At 41.0% G+C, this 18941-nt stretch overlaps 1 protein-coding gene across 1 annotated transcript in view; it reads right to left on the bottom strand.

Annotated features, from left to right (window-relative positions):
- The window catches only part of LOC126259781 (RING finger and SPRY domain-containing protein 1-like), a 166111-nt gene that overhangs the window by 72590 nt on the left and 74580 nt on the right, over window positions 1-18941 (bottom strand). The window contains exon 6 of the mRNA XM_049956788.1: window positions 9962-10077. Within this exon, the coding sequence (XP_049812745.1) occupies window positions 9962-10077 (116 nt within the window). The remainder of the gene's footprint in view (window positions 1-9961; window positions 10078-18941) is intronic.

Genomic DNA, 18941 nt, shown 5'->3' with positions numbered 1-18941 from the left:
TCGGGTAGTTGACGTTCAGGTTTCATAACTAACCTTTTTCGTAGGACTCTCCATACAGTTGATTGTGGAATTTGCAGCTCTCTGCTAGCTCTGCGAGTCGATTTTCCTGGGCTGCGAACAAATGCCTGCTGGATGCGTGCTACATTTTCATCACTCGTTCTCAGCCGTCCAGAACTTTTCCCTTTGCACAAACACCCATTCTCTGTAAACTGTTTATACCAACGTTCAATACACCACCTATCAGGAGGTGTAACACCATACTTCGTTCGAAATGCACGCTGAACAACTGTCGTCGATTCACTTCTGCCGTACTCAATAACACAAAAAGCTTTCTGTTGAGCGGTCGCCACCTTAGCATCAACTGACGCTGACGCCTAGTCAACAGCGCCTCAAGCGAACAAATGTACAACTAAATGAAACTTTATAGCTCCCTTAATTCGCCGACAGATAGTGCTTAGCTCTGCCTTTTGTCGTTGCAGAGTTTTAAATTCCTAAAGTTGCGGTATTCTTTTTGAATCACCCTGTATAAACTACTATCGAAGTGCCAAAATGTACTAGAATTAATAAAGTGTCTATAAAATGCTGCACTTTACAATGCACTTGAAGTGAGACAGTTGCAGTTCCTGAAATCCATCGCCCATGGCCTCTGGCCTGTTGAGGAGCACCTCAGTCCTGGGCCCAGGATAAACCATGAAAAGCCGCCGCATTATGCCACACACAGACAGACCCAGCGGGCGGGCAGATGGGGAGGCAAAGTGACTGAAATCTTAAGCACCCAAGCCATAAATTAAAAAGAATCTGCTTCTGAGCAAAGCCCTTGATGGTTCTTGAAATTAAGAAACACGTAGGAGCCTGATCAATGTTAGTAGGTGTGTAAAATTATAAGGATTATGACAGTGAAGCTGATACATTAGTTAAAAACCAACAAACAGAGGAGAACTGAAATGAACAAGAGGCCACTTGGTAAAAATTTCTAAATCATCTGGCACACACAGTCAATAATGTTGTTACTCTGAGTAAATAATAAAACACATAGTACTGCCTGTGCTGTATATGCTAGAACCTATGATAGATAATAGTCAACACTGATACGCAAGGGCTTAAGAAGCTGATACCTGTTTAGAAAGTGGCATACCACCAGTTTTTCATTACAATCAGTGTAAAATGGCACAGGGTCATAGCTTAGCAGAGGATGTTACCTGAAAAGACAGTGCCCACTATGCAGTGTAACAAAAATTCTCTCTGTGATGAGACTGATCAGAATTATTAGCCCAAGCTGTAGGGCAAAGTTTAAGCTCCATAAGTTTGCTCCTATGACGCTGTTCATGTCAGCGCAGTAGTATATTTCTATGTATAGCAATACTGAGATTATCTAAAAGGACAAAATAGCTAAAAGGTCTGGGTAGTAGAACTGCAGCCTTAGCAGCAACATCAGCAGCCTCATTCCAAAATGACGACTTGCCAATGAACCCATACATGCAACATTTTTGTCCCAGCATTATCAATCAAGGCAATCCTGCATCTGCTGTACTAAAGAGTGGTATGTGAACCACATGCACGTGTTCTGGAGAGCACTGAGGGAACCTGGAGTACACAAAGGATTCAGAAAATATGAATCGCCAGAAGCACCGTTTGGCAACCATTAGGTGAAAAAATTTGCATTTTGTACATCTTACAGTCCGATATCTTTATTCAATAAAGAACTGAATTTTCTTTTCATTATCCATCACATTTAGTGCACTCCATCCAATTAAGAAAAATGAAAATAGTACATTTTTGACAATATAATGTAATCAGATAGATAAAAATCTACTCACCAATTGACAGCAGAAAACACACACACACACACACACACACACACACACACACACACACAAGGAGGTTATACTAATGCAAGCTTTCAGAGCCAGTGGCTCTTCCTTCCTGCAGAAGGGTTGAAGGGGAAGCAAGTGGGTTGAAGCAAAAGGACTGTAGAGGTTTAGGAAATGGCGTGGACTTTGGAAAAGTCACACAGAACCATGGATCAGGGGAGGCTTACCAGACAGGATGAGGGGGAAAGACTGATTGTTGGGGACTGCACCAGATGAGATTTGAAAACCTGAGAGCTTAAAGGTGGGAGACAGGATGATACACAAGACAGAGATTACTGCAAAACCGTTATGCACGAGGTAATAAGAGTGAAAAGCTAAGTGCGTAACAGAGGTGGGAGGAGGGCAGCAAAAAACAGACAGGTCAGAAAATGAAAGATAAATAAAGCTAAAATGGAGTGAAGAAAGGAGCAGTTACTGTGAAGATATGCTGAGGTGGAAGAAATTAATGTAAATTGAGGCCATGTGGGTGGCTAGAACCAAGGACACGCTGTACTGCTAGTTCTCACCTGCGGAGTTCTGATTGGTTGGTTTGAGGATTAAAGGGACCAAACTGCAGAGGTCATCGGTCCCTTGTTTCATAAACACACAGAGCACAGGGAAACCATCCATTAGTCATTCGAAGCACAAGATAAAAAGTCCAGGGGAAGAAAATCCCCAAGGTCAATAATAAAGAAACATGGAAAACAGAGCACAGCAACAAAAACAACACAGAGAAGAAAGGCAGAAGGAATTAAAACTGCACAGCAGAGGACTGTGGCTGGCTGATCACGAAAATAATAGGATGAGCCAGCCATTCTGCAACACGTTAAAACCTCCAGCCTAAAAGATTAGGATGGAGTCGAATTACAACACAAAACAAAGTAAAAGATACAGCACAAAAGAGAGTGACGCAATAAAATTAGAGGGACCTATAAAAGCCACTTGCTCGAAGAAAACCTAAAACACGATCTGCCATAGAGACATCGTCAGCTAAAAGACACGATAAATCACCCAGGAGGTTAGAAGTTCGCCTGAGGGCGGTTAAAAGAGGACATTCCAACAATATATGGGCCACCGTCATGGTTTCACCACAGCGACAATGAGTGGGGTCCTCTCGACGCAGCAGATGACCAGCCAAGAGTGACCAATGCGGAGCCGACAGAGAGTAACAGAATCCCTGCGAGAGGCCCGCATGGAGGAACCCCACACAGTCGTGCTCTCCTTTACACGCCGCAGCTTTTTGGGTACAGACAGAGTGCGCCATTCGTCTGCCCACATCCCAAGGACCCGACGGCGTAACACCGATCGGAGATCAGTTGCCGGGAGGCCGATCTCCAACGGCAGTTTGCGGGTGGCTTCTTTAGCTAACTTGTCGGCGTGTTCGTTTCCCGCTATCCCAACGTGTCCCGGGGTCCATATGAACACCACTGAACGTCCACGCTGTTCAAGAGCATGAACAGACTCCTGGATGGCAACAACAATGGGATGGCGTGGGTAGCACTGGTCAAGAGCCTGTAGACTACTGAGAGAGTCACTGCAAATGACAAAAGACTCGCCAGTGCTGGTACGAATACGCTCAAGGGCACGAAAAATGGCTGTTAGCTCTGCGGTGGAAACACTGCAGCCTTCCGGCAAGGAGCGCTGGTCTACATAGTCTGCATGAGCATAAGCATACCCCACACGGCCATCAACCATCGAGCCATCTGTATAGAGAACCTCCGAGTCATGGAATGCGCCTAGGAGAGCAATGAATTGGCGGCGCAAGACTGCAGGAGGAACTGAATCTTTTGGCCATCGGGAAAGTTCCAGCCGAAGCTGCGGCCGACGAAGACACCAAGGTGGTGTATGTGGGCGGACATGAAAAGCAGATGGAAGAGTCAAACACTCGAGGTCACTAAGGAGTGACCAAACACGGATCCCAATTGCGTGGCCTGATCGCGGCCGCCGGTGTGGGATATGGACTGCCGCATCGGCGAAAAGGAGACGGTAGTTAGGGTGACGGGGAGAACAACGGACGTGGGCAGCATAGTTGGCTAACAATTGTTGACGCCGAATACGAAGCGGAGGAACCCCAGCTTCAGCAAGGAGGCTATTAACAGGGCTGGTGTGGAATGCTCCTGTCGCCTGTCGAACCCCACAGTGGTGAACGGGGTCCAGCAGTTGCAACGCCGAGGGCAATGCTGAGCCATACGCCACACTCCCATAATCAAGCCGGGACAGCACAAGGGCTTTGTAGAGCTGCGGAGTTCTGAAAACTTATATGTGGGAGAAGAATCCAGATGGCACATGTGGTGAAATAGGTATTGAGGTCATGACTGTCATGTTGTAGAGCATGCTCTGCAATATTATACTGGTTTTCAAACCATGTCCGGTGCAGTCCTCAACAATCAGGCTTCTCCCCCCATCCCGTCAGGAAGCCTCCCCTGACCCACAGTTGTGTGTGACTTTTCCGAAATCTACCCCATTTCCTAAACCTTTCCAGTTGTTTAGCTTCACTCCTCTTTCTTTCCTTTCAATCTTTATGCTGGAAGGAGGAGCCACTGGCTCCAAGAGCTTGCATTAGTATAACCTTCTTTTATGTGTGTGTCTTTCTGCCACCGCTTCGTGAATAGATTTTCATCTCTCCTATTACATTCCGTTAAGTAAAACATTGCACAAATTTTAAAGAGCTCGCAGAGATAAAAACGAGGTCCATAAACTTTGCATATGGTTGATTTTAGTTCTTACACTGCAGTGAATGAAATGTAGATCAGACATCGAAATTTTATTTAAAATTGAGAGCAGACTGATATTTCATTCTAGAGTTACTTGGTTTTGTATCCTTGCACATCATGAATCACGTGGTCATAACAATAGTCATTTCTCAGAAACAATTCAAGATACTAAAACTAAGTTTTTCGCAAATGATAGCATGCAATGAGGCACATATGTTTTTCATTTATCAAGATATGGAAGTAACTTGTCCACAGCAGTGAGAGGTCTGCAGCTCAGGACGCATTCAGACACCCATAGCACTGTTGGAAAATCCAACTGGCATGCATAAACACTTCCGCAGCGCCTGGGGAAGGGCATAGTAGGATGTGGATGCATGCCGGGGGGAGAGGGAGAGGGAGCGAGAGAGGGGAGGGAGATTTCTATTGTATTAGTTGTTTTGGAGGGTCGGGTCTTATATGCTTTAGACCACAGAGTTCAGAAGCAGGAGTATTTTGCTTCGACATTTTTTGAGAGGTATGGTTTTCCTCTCCAGGTCAATCAGCCGTCTCTCAAGGTAATAGAGTGGTTGTCAATTTGTACTAATGAAATGGAGGCTGGCCAGGTAATGTTTTTGTGTGCAGCTGCTGTTGAGAAGCATCCATCCATTCAGAAAAGGAAATAACATTTATTTTTATCTTCTTACTTCCTTCACATTTGTTGAATGAGGATCTGGACATCTGCTGGCTAGAAGTAAGCAAATAATAGTCTCAAGTACTCCCCTCAAATTTTCATTCTGCTGTATGATACATGAGAGAATAACGTGTGGGTGAAGTGGTGAAGGTTTCATAGGATGTTGTGCAGGCAGCATAATAGTTATAGACAAGGATACTTCTTTAGCCTTCTGAGATTTTACAATTCTGGCACTAAACTGGAGATGGATGGTAAATGTGGACATATCCTTCATGCTTTTGGCATAGCAACAATAGCACTAGTAACAGCCAGATGATAGTACAGAAAATTTTCAGATAGCAAATGCACTGACCAAACACTTCAGTTTCTTAAAAAAATAAATTTTTTATTTTCAATTCTAGTCACTTTTATGACAATGACTTACTATCTTACGATAAATTATTATGGTACAGTTCCATCTATGTGACTAACAATGAAAAGGAAAAAAAGAAAGATTATAAAAATGTTTTTAAAAAAGCTGCAGAAGTAACACAAGTAGATTCACACTTTAAGCAACTTTTTAGGAAGCTCATGAAGGTAATGCACCTTTGTTTTCGTTTTCCTACACTTCACTTCACTTCACTTCACTTCACTGACCATTCCACGCACTTTCAAAAACTTGTGTTATCTCCTCTTCACAATTTATAGGCTGACCTTTCAGGCATGCTCCTAATTAATGTTGCAATAGCCTCTTGAGGAATTATCATTATTTCAGAATGGCCTCCTGTAGATCCTGCAGAATCTCTGTATAGTGCTGATCGACTTTTCTCCCCCTGCTTGTCTTACACACACTCAACAGGACACAAATCAGGGTTTTGAGTAGGCCAAGCCAAAGCATCAATTTCTATTTCAAACAAGAACTCCTGTGCAATTCTTACAACATGTGGGTGTGCACTGTCGTGCATCAGTATAAAACCATCACCTATAAATGGAGAAAAAGGCAAAACACGCTCTCCAAAAGGATCTCTTCCACATATTGATATGATATAAGGCTCTATGTTTCGTGGAAATCCAATCTGTCCTTGGAGTCGCACTGATTTGAGCACAAAACTTCAGAGAACCATCATGGAAAGATGTCCTGGATGAGTATGTGCGAAGCAAATATCTTTCCCCTGGCCTGCTCCTGACGCCCTCTCTACCATCAGATGATCACAGGCCAAATTGTTACTTATTGGTGAACAACATTTGCTTTCACTGTTGCAGTCTCCAGCAATGATATTAACTTGTGAAATTTCGCACAGCTGTGCAATGTTCTCTGGGGAGTTCTGGGCCTGTAGCAGGTTGTAAGGATTGAACAGTGCTTTCTTCCAGTCTTCTTCAGATGGTTCTCTCACTAGCACTTATGCTAACCCTGACCCCTCAAATTTTGTACAGTTGATTTCGTGCATCCATAGCAATGGTGTGATGATTGCTGAGAACTTTAAGTTGTAAGAAGTGATCATCTCTTGTTGCCATTGCTCTTCTAGGATTTGATCTTGGTTTCCTTGCATAGCCTCCAGTTTCTTATGGTTCTCAACAGCTTTTGCAGAACCTTCAGGGATTAAAAGCACGTTTATTCCAGAAATCTGGGTACAATAATCACAGAAAGTTCCTATAAACATGTTTCACTGAAAGGAGAACAGTACGAGATACAACAATAAGTGTTACAAAAGTGTAGAAAACTATTATTGCTCACATCCAGGGAAAGGACAATAAACTATCAACACTTCATTGTTTGCTTTTAAAGCAATGCCAATAACTTAACTATAAAAAATATAGGATGAAGTGCTACATTTTGATTAAATATATAATTACACAAGACTTATGTCTTATGTTTTTCATTTCAGTTAATCTATTTTCCAAGCAACAGTGAGACCATTTTCCCTCAACTAGATCTCATGTACAGCTCACTAACTGAGGTACACACAGCATTTTCGGGGTTAAGAGGCATGGTTGCCAGTACAATTAAGGTTGAAGTGGGGGAGGAAGGGGGGGGGGGAGTGGAAGTCTCTCTTGTAAGTCTTTGCAACAAGATAAACTTTTTGCTGCATTTTTACAGGACATACAGGTATGATTACAATGTTGACACTGGTAGTAATGCATCATGTTCAGTGTGTAGTCTCTTACATGGAAGTCACAGTCCACCCCGAACTTCAATGGGAGCTCCATCCAATCAAATGTAAGGAATAGAATACGGGTAGATGCTTATTCATTATCTGTTTTCTTCACAACTTAATGGACTGCTTCTACAGCTTGATTGGAAAACTTATCTTGGATTTCCCCCTTTGTCAGACCATCACACAGTTGAGTAGTTATAAATCAATGAGAGCAATTCAGTGTGCAATGGGCTTCTACATGAATAGGGGATCAATGGAGGAACATAACACTCTAAGTTTTCGTAGCTGAATCAGTAAGGTTTCATTATATATATGAGAGCAGAAATTCACTGGGCATGCAACTGTGTAAAATCCTTGCTGAATGACGAGTGGATTTACTTTACCAAACCTCTGACCTCCTTCCATGTGTGAAACGATTAGGTAGGGAGGTAAAAGCACATGATTTGCTATTTCCTTTGGTTCATTTCATTTCCTCTTGCTAGATGGAGGCTGAGTAGATCAGTTTGGTGTTACTCAATGCGGTTTGATATCTCATGTCTGAAGAAATTCACGCCGTAAATGCGTACCACGCTGAGACGACCGTCTAAGAAAGAGCCAGAATAAGGGCCAAAACAGATGGCGGAACAGAACTGCTGTTGGTGCGCAGTATGGTTGCCATGTGTATATATACCTGCACTGCCAACACAACCAGTTACTTTCTACATTAGTGATACAAATAAACATGCTTTCCTGTCCTATGTTAAGATTGTGGAGCTTACACTACATATCATACAACCTGCAACTGAAATAATCAGTTACAACTCACTGACTTGATCGTTTATTTCAGACAGAACTTCATTTGTGCTGTAATATAATCAGATAATTTATATGAGAAGTCACCAGTAAGGTATTTATTTAAAATCTATTTTTTGTCTTATGATCAGAATCCTTTGCAGAAGCACAAAAGAGAGCCAGTGAAGATGTCTTTTGTCTGAAGGCTTATATATTTAGCAGTCTTTTTTATTGTGTCTGTTTGCAACTCAAAGCCTCCCCTTTGTGGTGAGCAGCAAACTATCATTTTCATATTGTTCAAACAATGGAAACTCCAGATAGGGTGGAAAATGGAGTTGACTTCACTTCATAAGAAGCTAACATATGCTACAGTGCACAGAGATTAGGTTGGACACTATAAATCGCTGGACTGGTGTGATAAGGAACATGTTCATACAAGTTGATGACTGAGTACGAGTATTTTTAAGTCACATGAGGCAATAGATCCTTCTTGTTAATAAGGCACATTGAGGCAGATGGTGGAGGTACAGTATTCCTGTAATAGGGATGTTTACAGGGATGAAATAAAACCCAAGGTGCCTGCCATCATGTCTCATCACTGAATGACATATTTGCCCACTACCCAATCACATGCATCCATTTGTTCATCTACTGCTCCCCTCAGCACAAATGCCTGGTACCTTCAGCAAGGTACTGCACCACCTCCATAGCTAACAAACTGTATGATATCAGACTGAGGAACAATGCACAGACAAGAGGGCTTGTGTACCTCCCCCCACACCACCTGAGGTCAATCCCATTGAGCACAACCAAGACACCACTGAGTGAGGCCTGCAAACACTGGACCCAACTGTAACCAATCTCTGAGTGTGGTGCACAACAGATTCATCATGGATCAAGATTACACCCAAACAGTTGTCATGCCTCAGCATGCTTCACCACCAGCATAAGGGTGAAAGAGGGTGCTACATGCATCTAGGTAGGTGTGTCTTATACCGGTACTCATGAGTGTAATCTGATCCCAGATAGTATTCCTTTTTCTCCATATTTCTGCTCAATTTAGTCTTCCACCCCAAACAGAATTCAAAGCACCATAGGGGAAAAATTCTCATTTACTCTGTTTACTTCGCAGGTCCACTCCCACAGTTCTTCCTGTAAACCCTCTCAGAACATAACAGCTTTCTTCATTATATCATGCAATGTCACCTTTTATTGTATGAATGTAAGTGAATGAGATGTTTTATTAAGTTTTACTGTGAACATTAAGCCATCACATTCATAAGTCAATATTAAATGACAAGTTTTTTTGCATGGTCATCATCTGTGGCAAGGGCAATAATATTTATTTTGTAAATAAAACCTCCTTTTTATTGTTGCATATAGTGCAGCAAGAAAAAGGCAGTTTTATTTACAAAACAATATTAAATGATTTTATATTTAAAGTGATCAAGAAAGAATGTCCTATAAAGAAGCAGACAATGGAAGTTTGTTACTCTAACCTCCTCTTGTATGCTTATGCTTTTAATACGCTCACCCCAACAGAAAATCAACACTAAAGAATCCATGAACAATAATTTGCTATTTAACTATGCATAATATACTGCACCATTTCCTTTGTTATTTTCTACATATTAAAAATTGTTGCCACCTTTGTTTCTGATCCAGAACTCTTCACTTTAATAGCCAATGTCATGTCAACCAAGTTTTCAAGTCACGTTTTATACAACTGTACTGAAATTTTTATCTTTCATGTAAAATTCTTTGCTGTTAAAACATTATGTGAATACAGTATGACAATAAATTAGAGAAAGATTTTATTACCTCCAGTCCATCAGGTGAGATCTTGAGGTATTCACTAACATCCTTTGTGTTAAGCATGACATTTATCCCAGTAGTATCAACACATTCATAAGAGAATTTACGTCCCTCTATCAGAACTGTAAAATAAAGAACCACATGAATATATACAACTTACGTTACCAGCAGAAAATACCAAACATATTTAATGACACATAATTTAGGAGTAAAGGAGTAGAAGTGAAAAAAAGGCGGACAAAAACTTTGCTAACTTTCAGGCGAATTGTATGACAAGCTTTTTTATTTTCTACTTCAGTACCAGTATCATGAACAAATAACAACTTGGGTTGATTTTCATGCACTAATAGAGCTTATATCAAAATGAAAGTAATTAGAGTTTTGTGAGAATTTGGTAGATAGGATTCTGCTTTCAAATTTAGTGAACACTTCTTGCATAACTATTCTTACATTTATTTCACGTTTGTTCCATTTTTTGTGTTTGTTTTGAATACATTCAGAGAGAGTCCCTTTAGTCAGCCATAGTGCCAGTAGTGCTAGGGTTTGTTTTGAATACAGTCCAGAGACAGATAGAGACTACGAAGTGATATTGAGGCATTAAAAACCGAACTTTTGACCATCAAGAAAGAAAACGATACATTAATACAAGAAAAGAAGTCCTGTGTGTGTAAAATCCATCAAACGGAAAAGCAAGAAGATCGCGCAAAATACAAGCGACTGATCGGATTTTAAAAACAACAACATTTCAAGTGTTCCCATTGATGTCTCGGTAAACTCAGTAAGCCAAAAACCGGAAGATAAATACAAATGGAAGGTGGTGACATACAGCAAAAGGAAAAACAAGGCGACAGATATGCAACAAAAGGAAAATGACTTTTTAATAATTGGCGATTCGTTGCTGAAGAATATTGCTGTTCCCAATTGCAAGATCGCCGTACGACTTGGAATTAGGACGCAACAGCTCGGTAAACATTTTAAAAATATGGTAAATGCAAGACAAGATACTACAGAACCAGATTCTGAAACCAGACATAACTATAAAGGGGTGTTTGTACATGTTGGAACGAATTCGTTAAGGAGCAGTAGAGAGGAAGAAATGGTAAACGAAACAAGAAACATGATTCTTTCTGCAAGAAATATGTATGCAGGATCTCGGCTGATACTTAGCGGAATCATAAACAGAAGGTCGGTGAGTGAAAAATATATCGCCAAAATAAACTGTGCTCTTAAAGAACAATGTGATCGACTTGGGGCAATTTTTATAGACCCAAACAAATTCCTATGTGAAAACTCACTAGTGAAGGATGGCTTGCATTTAAATAGACTGGGATCTGTAACTTTCAGCAGAATGTTTGCAGATTTCTGCAAAATCATTAGGAGCAAGGGAAACTAATATGACCTGAAGGGGGTGAAAAATCATACACTCTAACTGGAAAAGAAAAATATAAGCACCATACAAAAAAAGACGATACTAAAGAATTTGCGCCAGAATACAGCTCACAACATGTAAATCAACAAAAGAAAAATTACATAAAAGTACTTCATCAAAATATTCAATACTTTGGTAACAAAAAATTAGAAGCAGAAGTAATCCTGAGTGAAGTAAGACCAGACATATTATGCATAAGTGAACATGGACTAACTGAAAGTAAAATAAATAATGTTTCAGTAAAGGACTACAAACTAGCTAGTTACTTTTGCAGATCTAAATATAAGGGTGGTGGCATTTGTATATATATTAAAACAGGTACTCTATCAAAGAATGTAAACAGTGAAGCTGCTACATTGCCCATAGCTAGAGAAAAAGACTTTGAAGTTTCAGGTATAGTGGCAGAGGATTTTAGAGTGTTTTGTGTGTACAGGTCACCATGTGGCAATATTAGCATCTTTCTGAAAAAAAATTGCTAGCTTACTGAGAATGAATATGAAGAGAAATCTTATTATATGTGGAGACTTCAACATTGACATGGGAAAAAGACACAAAAATAAGGCAGGATTTTGAAGAATTGTTAATACAGCATAACATGAAAGTAACAATAACGGCACCAACAAGAGTGACTTCACAAAGTGAGACAGTTATTGACAACATAATTACTAATATGTGTAACTATGAGTCACATGTAGTTCGTACAGAAATATCTGATCATCATGGACAACTAATCAGCTTTTTGCAGAAGTAATGACACAGTATCAGAACCAAAACAAACAACCAAAGAAATTAGGATCATCAGTAAACAAAATATCAACATCTTTAGAACAATGTTAAGTAAGGAAACCTGGAATGAAACCCTACAGGCCCAGAGTATAAATGAAAAATATGATGCATTTATTTCAACAATTGAGTACCATTTTAATGTAGCATTTCCCAAAATAAAGAGACAAGAAAGGCAGCAAGATCAAACACAGTGGATTACCAGTGAAATACTAGAACAGCGAAGGAAGCTTCAGGATGTGAGACAGATGGGCGAAGCTGAAAACAATAAAATGTTAAAAAGGAAGTATAGAAAAACAATAAGAGAAGCCAAAGCAAGAGCAATTGACACCACCATAGCGAACTCAAAAAGCAAGGCAAAGGCAGCTTGGAATGCCATCAATGCTGAAAGAAAGGAAAAAGATGGGTCAAACAAAGAAGAAGGTATTACGTCAATTAAAATAGACAACACAGTAGTCACAGATGGTATGCAAATAGCAAACATACTGAATAATAACTATATCAGTGTAGTGGCAAACTTAAAATTGGAAAGAAATAGTAAAAAACAGAATGGTATTGTCGTTGTTGTTGTGGTCTTCAGTCCTGAGACTGGTTTGATGCAGCTCTCCATGCTACTCTATCCTGTGCAAGGTTCTTCATCTCCCAGTACCTACTGCAACCTACATCCTTCTGAATCTGCTTAGTGTATTCATCTCTTGGTCTCCCCCTACGATTTTTACCCTCCACGATGCCCTCCAATACTAAATTGGTGATCCCTTGATGCCTCAGAACATGTCCTACCAACCGATCCCTTCTTCTGGTCAAGTTGTGCCACAAACTCCTCTTCTCCCCAATCCTATTCAGTACCTCCTCATTAGTTATGTGATCTACCCATCTAATCTTCAGCATTCTTCTGTAGCACCACATTTCGAAAGCTTCTATTCTCTTCTTGTCCAAACTATTTACCGTCCATGTTTCACTTCCATACATGGCTACACTCCATACAAATACTTTCAGAAACGACTTCCTCACACTTAAATCTATACTCGATGTTAACAAATTTCTCTTCTTCAGAAACGCTTTCCTTGCCATTGCCAGTCTACATTTTATATCCTCTCACCTTCGACCATCATCGGTTATTTTGCTCCCCAAATAGCAAAACTCCTTTACTACTTTAAGTGTCCCATTTCCTAATCTAATACCCTCAACATCACCCGACTTAATTCGACTACATTCCATTATCCTCATTTTGCTTTTGTTGATGTTCATCTTATATCCTCCCGTCAAGACACCATCCATTCCGTTCAACTGCTCTTCCAAGTCCTTTGCTGTCTCCGACAGAATTACAATGTCATCGGCGAACCTCAAAGTTTTTATTTCTTCTCCATGGATTTTAATACCTACTCCGAATTTTTCTTTTGTTTCCTTTACTGCTTGCTCAATATACAGATTGAATAACATCGGGGAGAGGCTACAACCCTGTCTTACTCCCTTCCCAACCGCTGCTTCTCTTTCATGTCCCTCGACTCTTATAAACTGCCATCTGGTTTCTGTACAAATTGTAAATAGCCTTTTCCTCCCTATATTTTACCCCTGCCACCTTTAGAATTTGAAACAGAGTATTCCAGTCAACATTGTCAAAAGCTTTCTCTAAGTCTACAAATGCTAGAAACGTAGGTTTGCCGTTCCTTAATCTTTCTTCTAAGGTAAGTCGTAAGGTACGTCGTAAGGTCAGTATTGCCTCACGTGTTCCAGTATTTCTACGGAATCCAAACTGATCTTCCCCGACGTCGGCTTCTACTAGTTTTTCCATTCGTCTGTAAAGAATTCGTGTTAGTATTTTGCAGCTGTGGCTTATTAAACTGATTGTCCGGTAATTTTCACATCTGTCAACACCTGCTTTCTTTGGGATTGGAATTATTATATTCTTCTTGAAGTCTGAGGGTATTTTACCTGTTTCATACATCTTGCTCACCAGATGGTAGAGTTTTGTCAGGACTGGCTCTCCCAAGGCCGTCAGTAGTTCCAATGGAATGTTGTCTACTCCGGGGGCCTTGTTTCGACTCAGGTCTTTCAGTGCTCTGTCAAACTCTTCACGCAGTATCGTATCTCCCATTTCATCTTCATCTACATCCTCTTCCATTTCCACAATATTGTCCTCAAGTGCATCGCCCTTGTATAGACCCTCTATATACTCCTTCCACCTTTCTGCTTTCCCTTCTTTGCTTAGAACTGGGTTTCCATCTGAGCTCTTGATATTCATACAAGTGGTTCTCTTATCTCCAAAGGTCTCTTTAATTTTCCTGTAGGCAGTATCTATCTTACCCCTAGTGAGAAAAGCCTCTACATCCTTACATTTGTCCTCTAGCCATCCCTGCTTAGCCATTTTGCACTTCCTGTCGATCTCATTTTTGAGACGTATGTATTCCTTTTTGCCTGCTTCATTTACTGCATTTTTATATTTTCTCCTTTCATCAATTAAATTCAATATTTCTTCTGTTACCCAAGAATTTCTACTAGCCCTCGTATTTTTACCTATTTGATCCTCTGCTGCCTTCACTACTTCATCCCTCAAAGCTACCCATTCCTCTTCTACTGTATTTCTTTCCCCCATTCCTGTCAATTGTTCCCTTATGCTCTCCCTGAAATTCTGTACAACCTCTGGTTCTTTCAGTTTATCCAGGTCCCATCTCCTTAAATTCCCACCTTTTTGCAGTTTCTTCAGTTTCAATCTGCAGTTCATAACCAATAAATTATGGTCAGAATCCACATCTGCCCCTGGAAATGTCTTACAATTTAAAACCTGGTTCCTAAATCTCTGTCTTACCATTATATAATCTATCTGATACCTTTTAGTATCTCCAGGATTCTTCCAGGTATACAACCTTCGTTTATGATTCTTGAACCAAGTGTTAGCTATGATTAAGTTATGCTCTGTGCAAAATTCTACAAGGCGGCTTCCTCTTTCATTTCTTCCCCCCAATCCATATTCACCTACTATGTTTCCTTCTCTCCCTTTTCCTACACTCGAATTCCAGTCACCCATGACTATTAAATTTTCGTCTCCCTTCACTATCTGAATAATTTCTTTTATTTCAACATACATTTCTTCAATTTCTTCGTCATCTGCAGAGCTAGTTGGCATATAAACTTTTACTACTGTAGTAGGTGTGGGCTTCGTATCTATCTTGGCCACAATAATGCGTTCACTATGCTGTTTGTAGTAGCTTACCCGCATTCCTATTTTCCTATTCATTATTAAACCTACTCCTGCATTATCCCTATTTGACTTTGTGTTGATAACCATGTAGTCACCTGACCAGAAGTCTTGTTTCTCCTGCCACCGAACTTCACTAGTTCCACTATATCTAACTTTAACCTATCCATGTCCCTTTTTAAATTTTCTAACCTACCTGCCCGATTAAGGGATCTGACATTCCACGCTCCGATCCGTAGAATGCCAGTTTTCTTTCTCCTGATAACGACATCCTCTTGAGTAGTCCCCACCCGGAGATCCGAATGGGGGACTATTTTACCTCCGGAATATTTTACCCAAGAGGACGCCATCATCATTTAATCATACAGTAAAGCTGCATGCCCTCGGGAAAAATTACGGCCGTAGTTTCCCCTTGCTTTCAGCCGTTCGCAGTACCAGCACAGCAAGGCCGTTTTGGTTATTGTTACAAGGCCAGATCAGTCAATCATCCAGACTGTTGCCCTTGCAACTACTGAAAAGGCTGCTGCCCCTCTTCAGGAACCACACGTTTGTCTGGCCTCTCAACAGATACCCCTCCGTTGTGGTTGTACCTACGGTACGGCTATCTGTATCTCTGAGGCACGCAAGCCTCCCCACCAACGGCAAGGTCCATGGTTCATGGGGGGAGAATGGTATGATCTTTTTGGTGTCAGAATGGTATTAAGACACCAAAAAGATCATGCAGTACTATGTTCTTAAGACCAGTCACGGAAGATGAATTGCGGAAAACTATACAGAAACTGAAGTCCAAGAAATCAGCTGGTGATGATGAAATATCAAATCATGTAATAAAGCTGGTATGTGAGGAGCTAATAACACCACTGCTGAACATAGCAAACTGTTCTTTCAGAGATGCAATTTTTCCAGAAAAATTGAAGATAACGAAGGTAGTGCCAGTGTACAAGAAAGGGTATAAGGATGATCCCAACAACTACAGACCAGTTTCACTGATATCAGGTTTCTCAAAAATCCTAGAAATACTTATGTATACCAGATTAGTTAACTATTTGGACTAACATAACATTCTCATGCCCTCACAACATGGTTTCAGAAAGGGTAAATCAACAGAATCAGCAATTACCAGTCTAACAGAATACATTTTACAGTCCTTACATGAGAAAAAGGTTGTCTCTGCAATGTTTCTGGATCTTTCAAAGGCATTTGACACCACTGACCATGAAATGCTGATACAAAAATTAAGCAACTATGGCATTCGGGGGCAACCAGGTGAATGGATAAAATCATACTTGTGCAACCGCAAGCAGTATGTATCATTAGGAAACTCATACCAATCAGAAACCAAACCCATCAAATATGGAGTGCCGCAGGGTTCGGTAATGGGGCCATTGTTATTTAATGTGTTTGTTAATGATATAGGTGTTGAGGAGGAAGAAAACAAAATATTGTATGCTGATGACATGACAATACTAAATAGTGACCAAAATATGGAACAGCTTGAGAGAAGAGCATACATATCTGCAAATGTCACAGCTCAATGGCTGTTGGAAAATGAACTGGTTATAAATCTAAAAAAGACTATGTATGCAGTGTTTAAAAACAAGGAAAAGGCTGTAGACATGGATTTAGATGTTGATGGAACAAGGCTGGAAGAAGTAGAATCTGCTAGATTCTTAGGTATTCTTGTGGATAATGAACTGAAATGGAAAAAACATATTAATAATGTCTGTAAGAAACTGAGCTCTGTCATATTCTTAATGATGCAGCTATCACAGTATTCAGACAAGAACCTTCTGTGTACAGTGTATCGTGGACTTTTCGAACCATACTTACAGTATGGAGTGACTGTGTGGGGAAACTCAAACAAACAAGAGACAAAACGAGTTTTCACATTACAAAAAAAAAATTAGGACCATTTTAAGAAGAAAGACCTCTGAAACGTGCAGAAACTGTTTCAAGAATTTAGGTATCTTAACTTTTTCATTGTTGTATACATACAAAACAATAATGTACATCACAAAAGGTAGTGAGGACTGGATTACAAATGCTGGTGTACACACCCACAATACAAGAAGGAAGAATGAAGTACGGAGCATACCCCAACAATTGGCAATGCTAGAAAAAGGACCCCAGTACTCTGGTATCAGACTACTAAGAAGTCTGCCCAAAAACCTGCAAGATAGTGTACTTCACAATGATTTTCCAAAGAAACTTAAAGAATATCTCATCGAAAAAGAGTTTTACAGTGTTGCAGAATACTTATGCCATTACATTTGTATGTATTGTTATTCATTAGCAGTGATGTAAGAATTTAAGCTAAAGGTGTAGAAAAATAAGTGATAATGAATGTTAATACTTTGACATGTCCTATATTACATGTACATTTACTGTACAAAATGTAATCTTACAGGATCAAATAAAATTCAATGCAATTCAATTCAATTCATTCTTTTCTACAAGAAGTGTCTAGTAACCACAGTTTAGTCAACTATCAGCCGCCTTTAGTGAATTAGCAGTCTAGTTAAAAGTTGATTAACTCTCTACAGTAAATTGTGTTCTTAGGATGGATAGGATGTGTGACTGCTGTGTATAGACACAGGAGGAGCTGGCCAATGTTCGCGAACAGCTGAACGTGTTGATGGCCGCGGTCAGCCGTCTTCAGGCTGCTGCCTCGGAGTGTAGCGGCAGTGGGGAGTCTGGTGCGTCGCATGGTACACCCCAGGTGTTACATGCTTCACCCACTGTCCCTGTTGTCGAGACATCTTCGCGTGTACCGGGCGCGGTTGGGCCACCCTCTCCCCAAGGGGAGTGGCGGGTTCAGCAGCGTTCGTGGCACACGAGGCGGAGGGTCAATGTGGAGGCTGGCCGTGTGGCATCGCCCGCTCTGCCTGTGAGTGGACATGTGGCCGCTCCTTCAGCAAGGTCCGAGCAGGCACACGGGGGGAGGGGTTTATTAGTGATTAGGAGCTCCAACGTTAGGCGGGTGATGGAGCCCCTTAGGGAAATAGCGGCCGGGGAAGAAGGCCAGGGTTCACTCTGTCTGCTTGCCAGGGGGTCTCATCCGAGATGTGGAGGAGGCCCTGCCGGCAGCGATAGAGAGCACTGGGTGCACCGGACTGCAAATTGTTGCTCATGTCGGCACCAATGACTCCTGCCGTCTGGGTTCAGACGTCATTCTCAGTTCATACAGGCGGTTGGCGGAGTTGGTGAAGGCGGAAAGCCTCGCTCGCAGGGTGGAATATGAGCTAACTATTTGTAGTATCATTCCCAGAACCGATGCGGTCCTCTGATTTGGAGCCGAGTGGAAGGCTTAAACCAGAGGCTCAGATGATTCTGCGGAGATCTGGGGTGCAAATTTCTTGACCTCCGCTATTGGGTGGAGAAATGTAGGGTCCCTCTGAATAGGTCAGGCGTGCACTACACGCAGGAAGCAGCTACAAGGGTAGCGGAGTACGTGTGGAGTGCACATGTGGGTTTTTCAGGTTAGAGAATTCTCTCCCTAGGCCCGACAAGACACCTCCTGAGACGCGGCAAGGTAGGAGTAGGCAAAATGCAACAGGGAATAACAATATTAATCTGCT

The sequence above is a fragment of the Schistocerca nitens genome, chromosome 5 (assembly GCF_023898315.1).
Source record: "Schistocerca nitens isolate TAMUIC-IGC-003100 chromosome 5, iqSchNite1.1, whole genome shotgun sequence".
NCBI classification, from domain to species: domain Eukaryota; kingdom Metazoa; phylum Arthropoda; class Insecta; order Orthoptera; family Acrididae; genus Schistocerca; species Schistocerca nitens.
The sequence above is the reverse complement of the archived record's forward strand: the minus strand, read 5'-3'. Positions and strand labels throughout refer to the sequence as shown.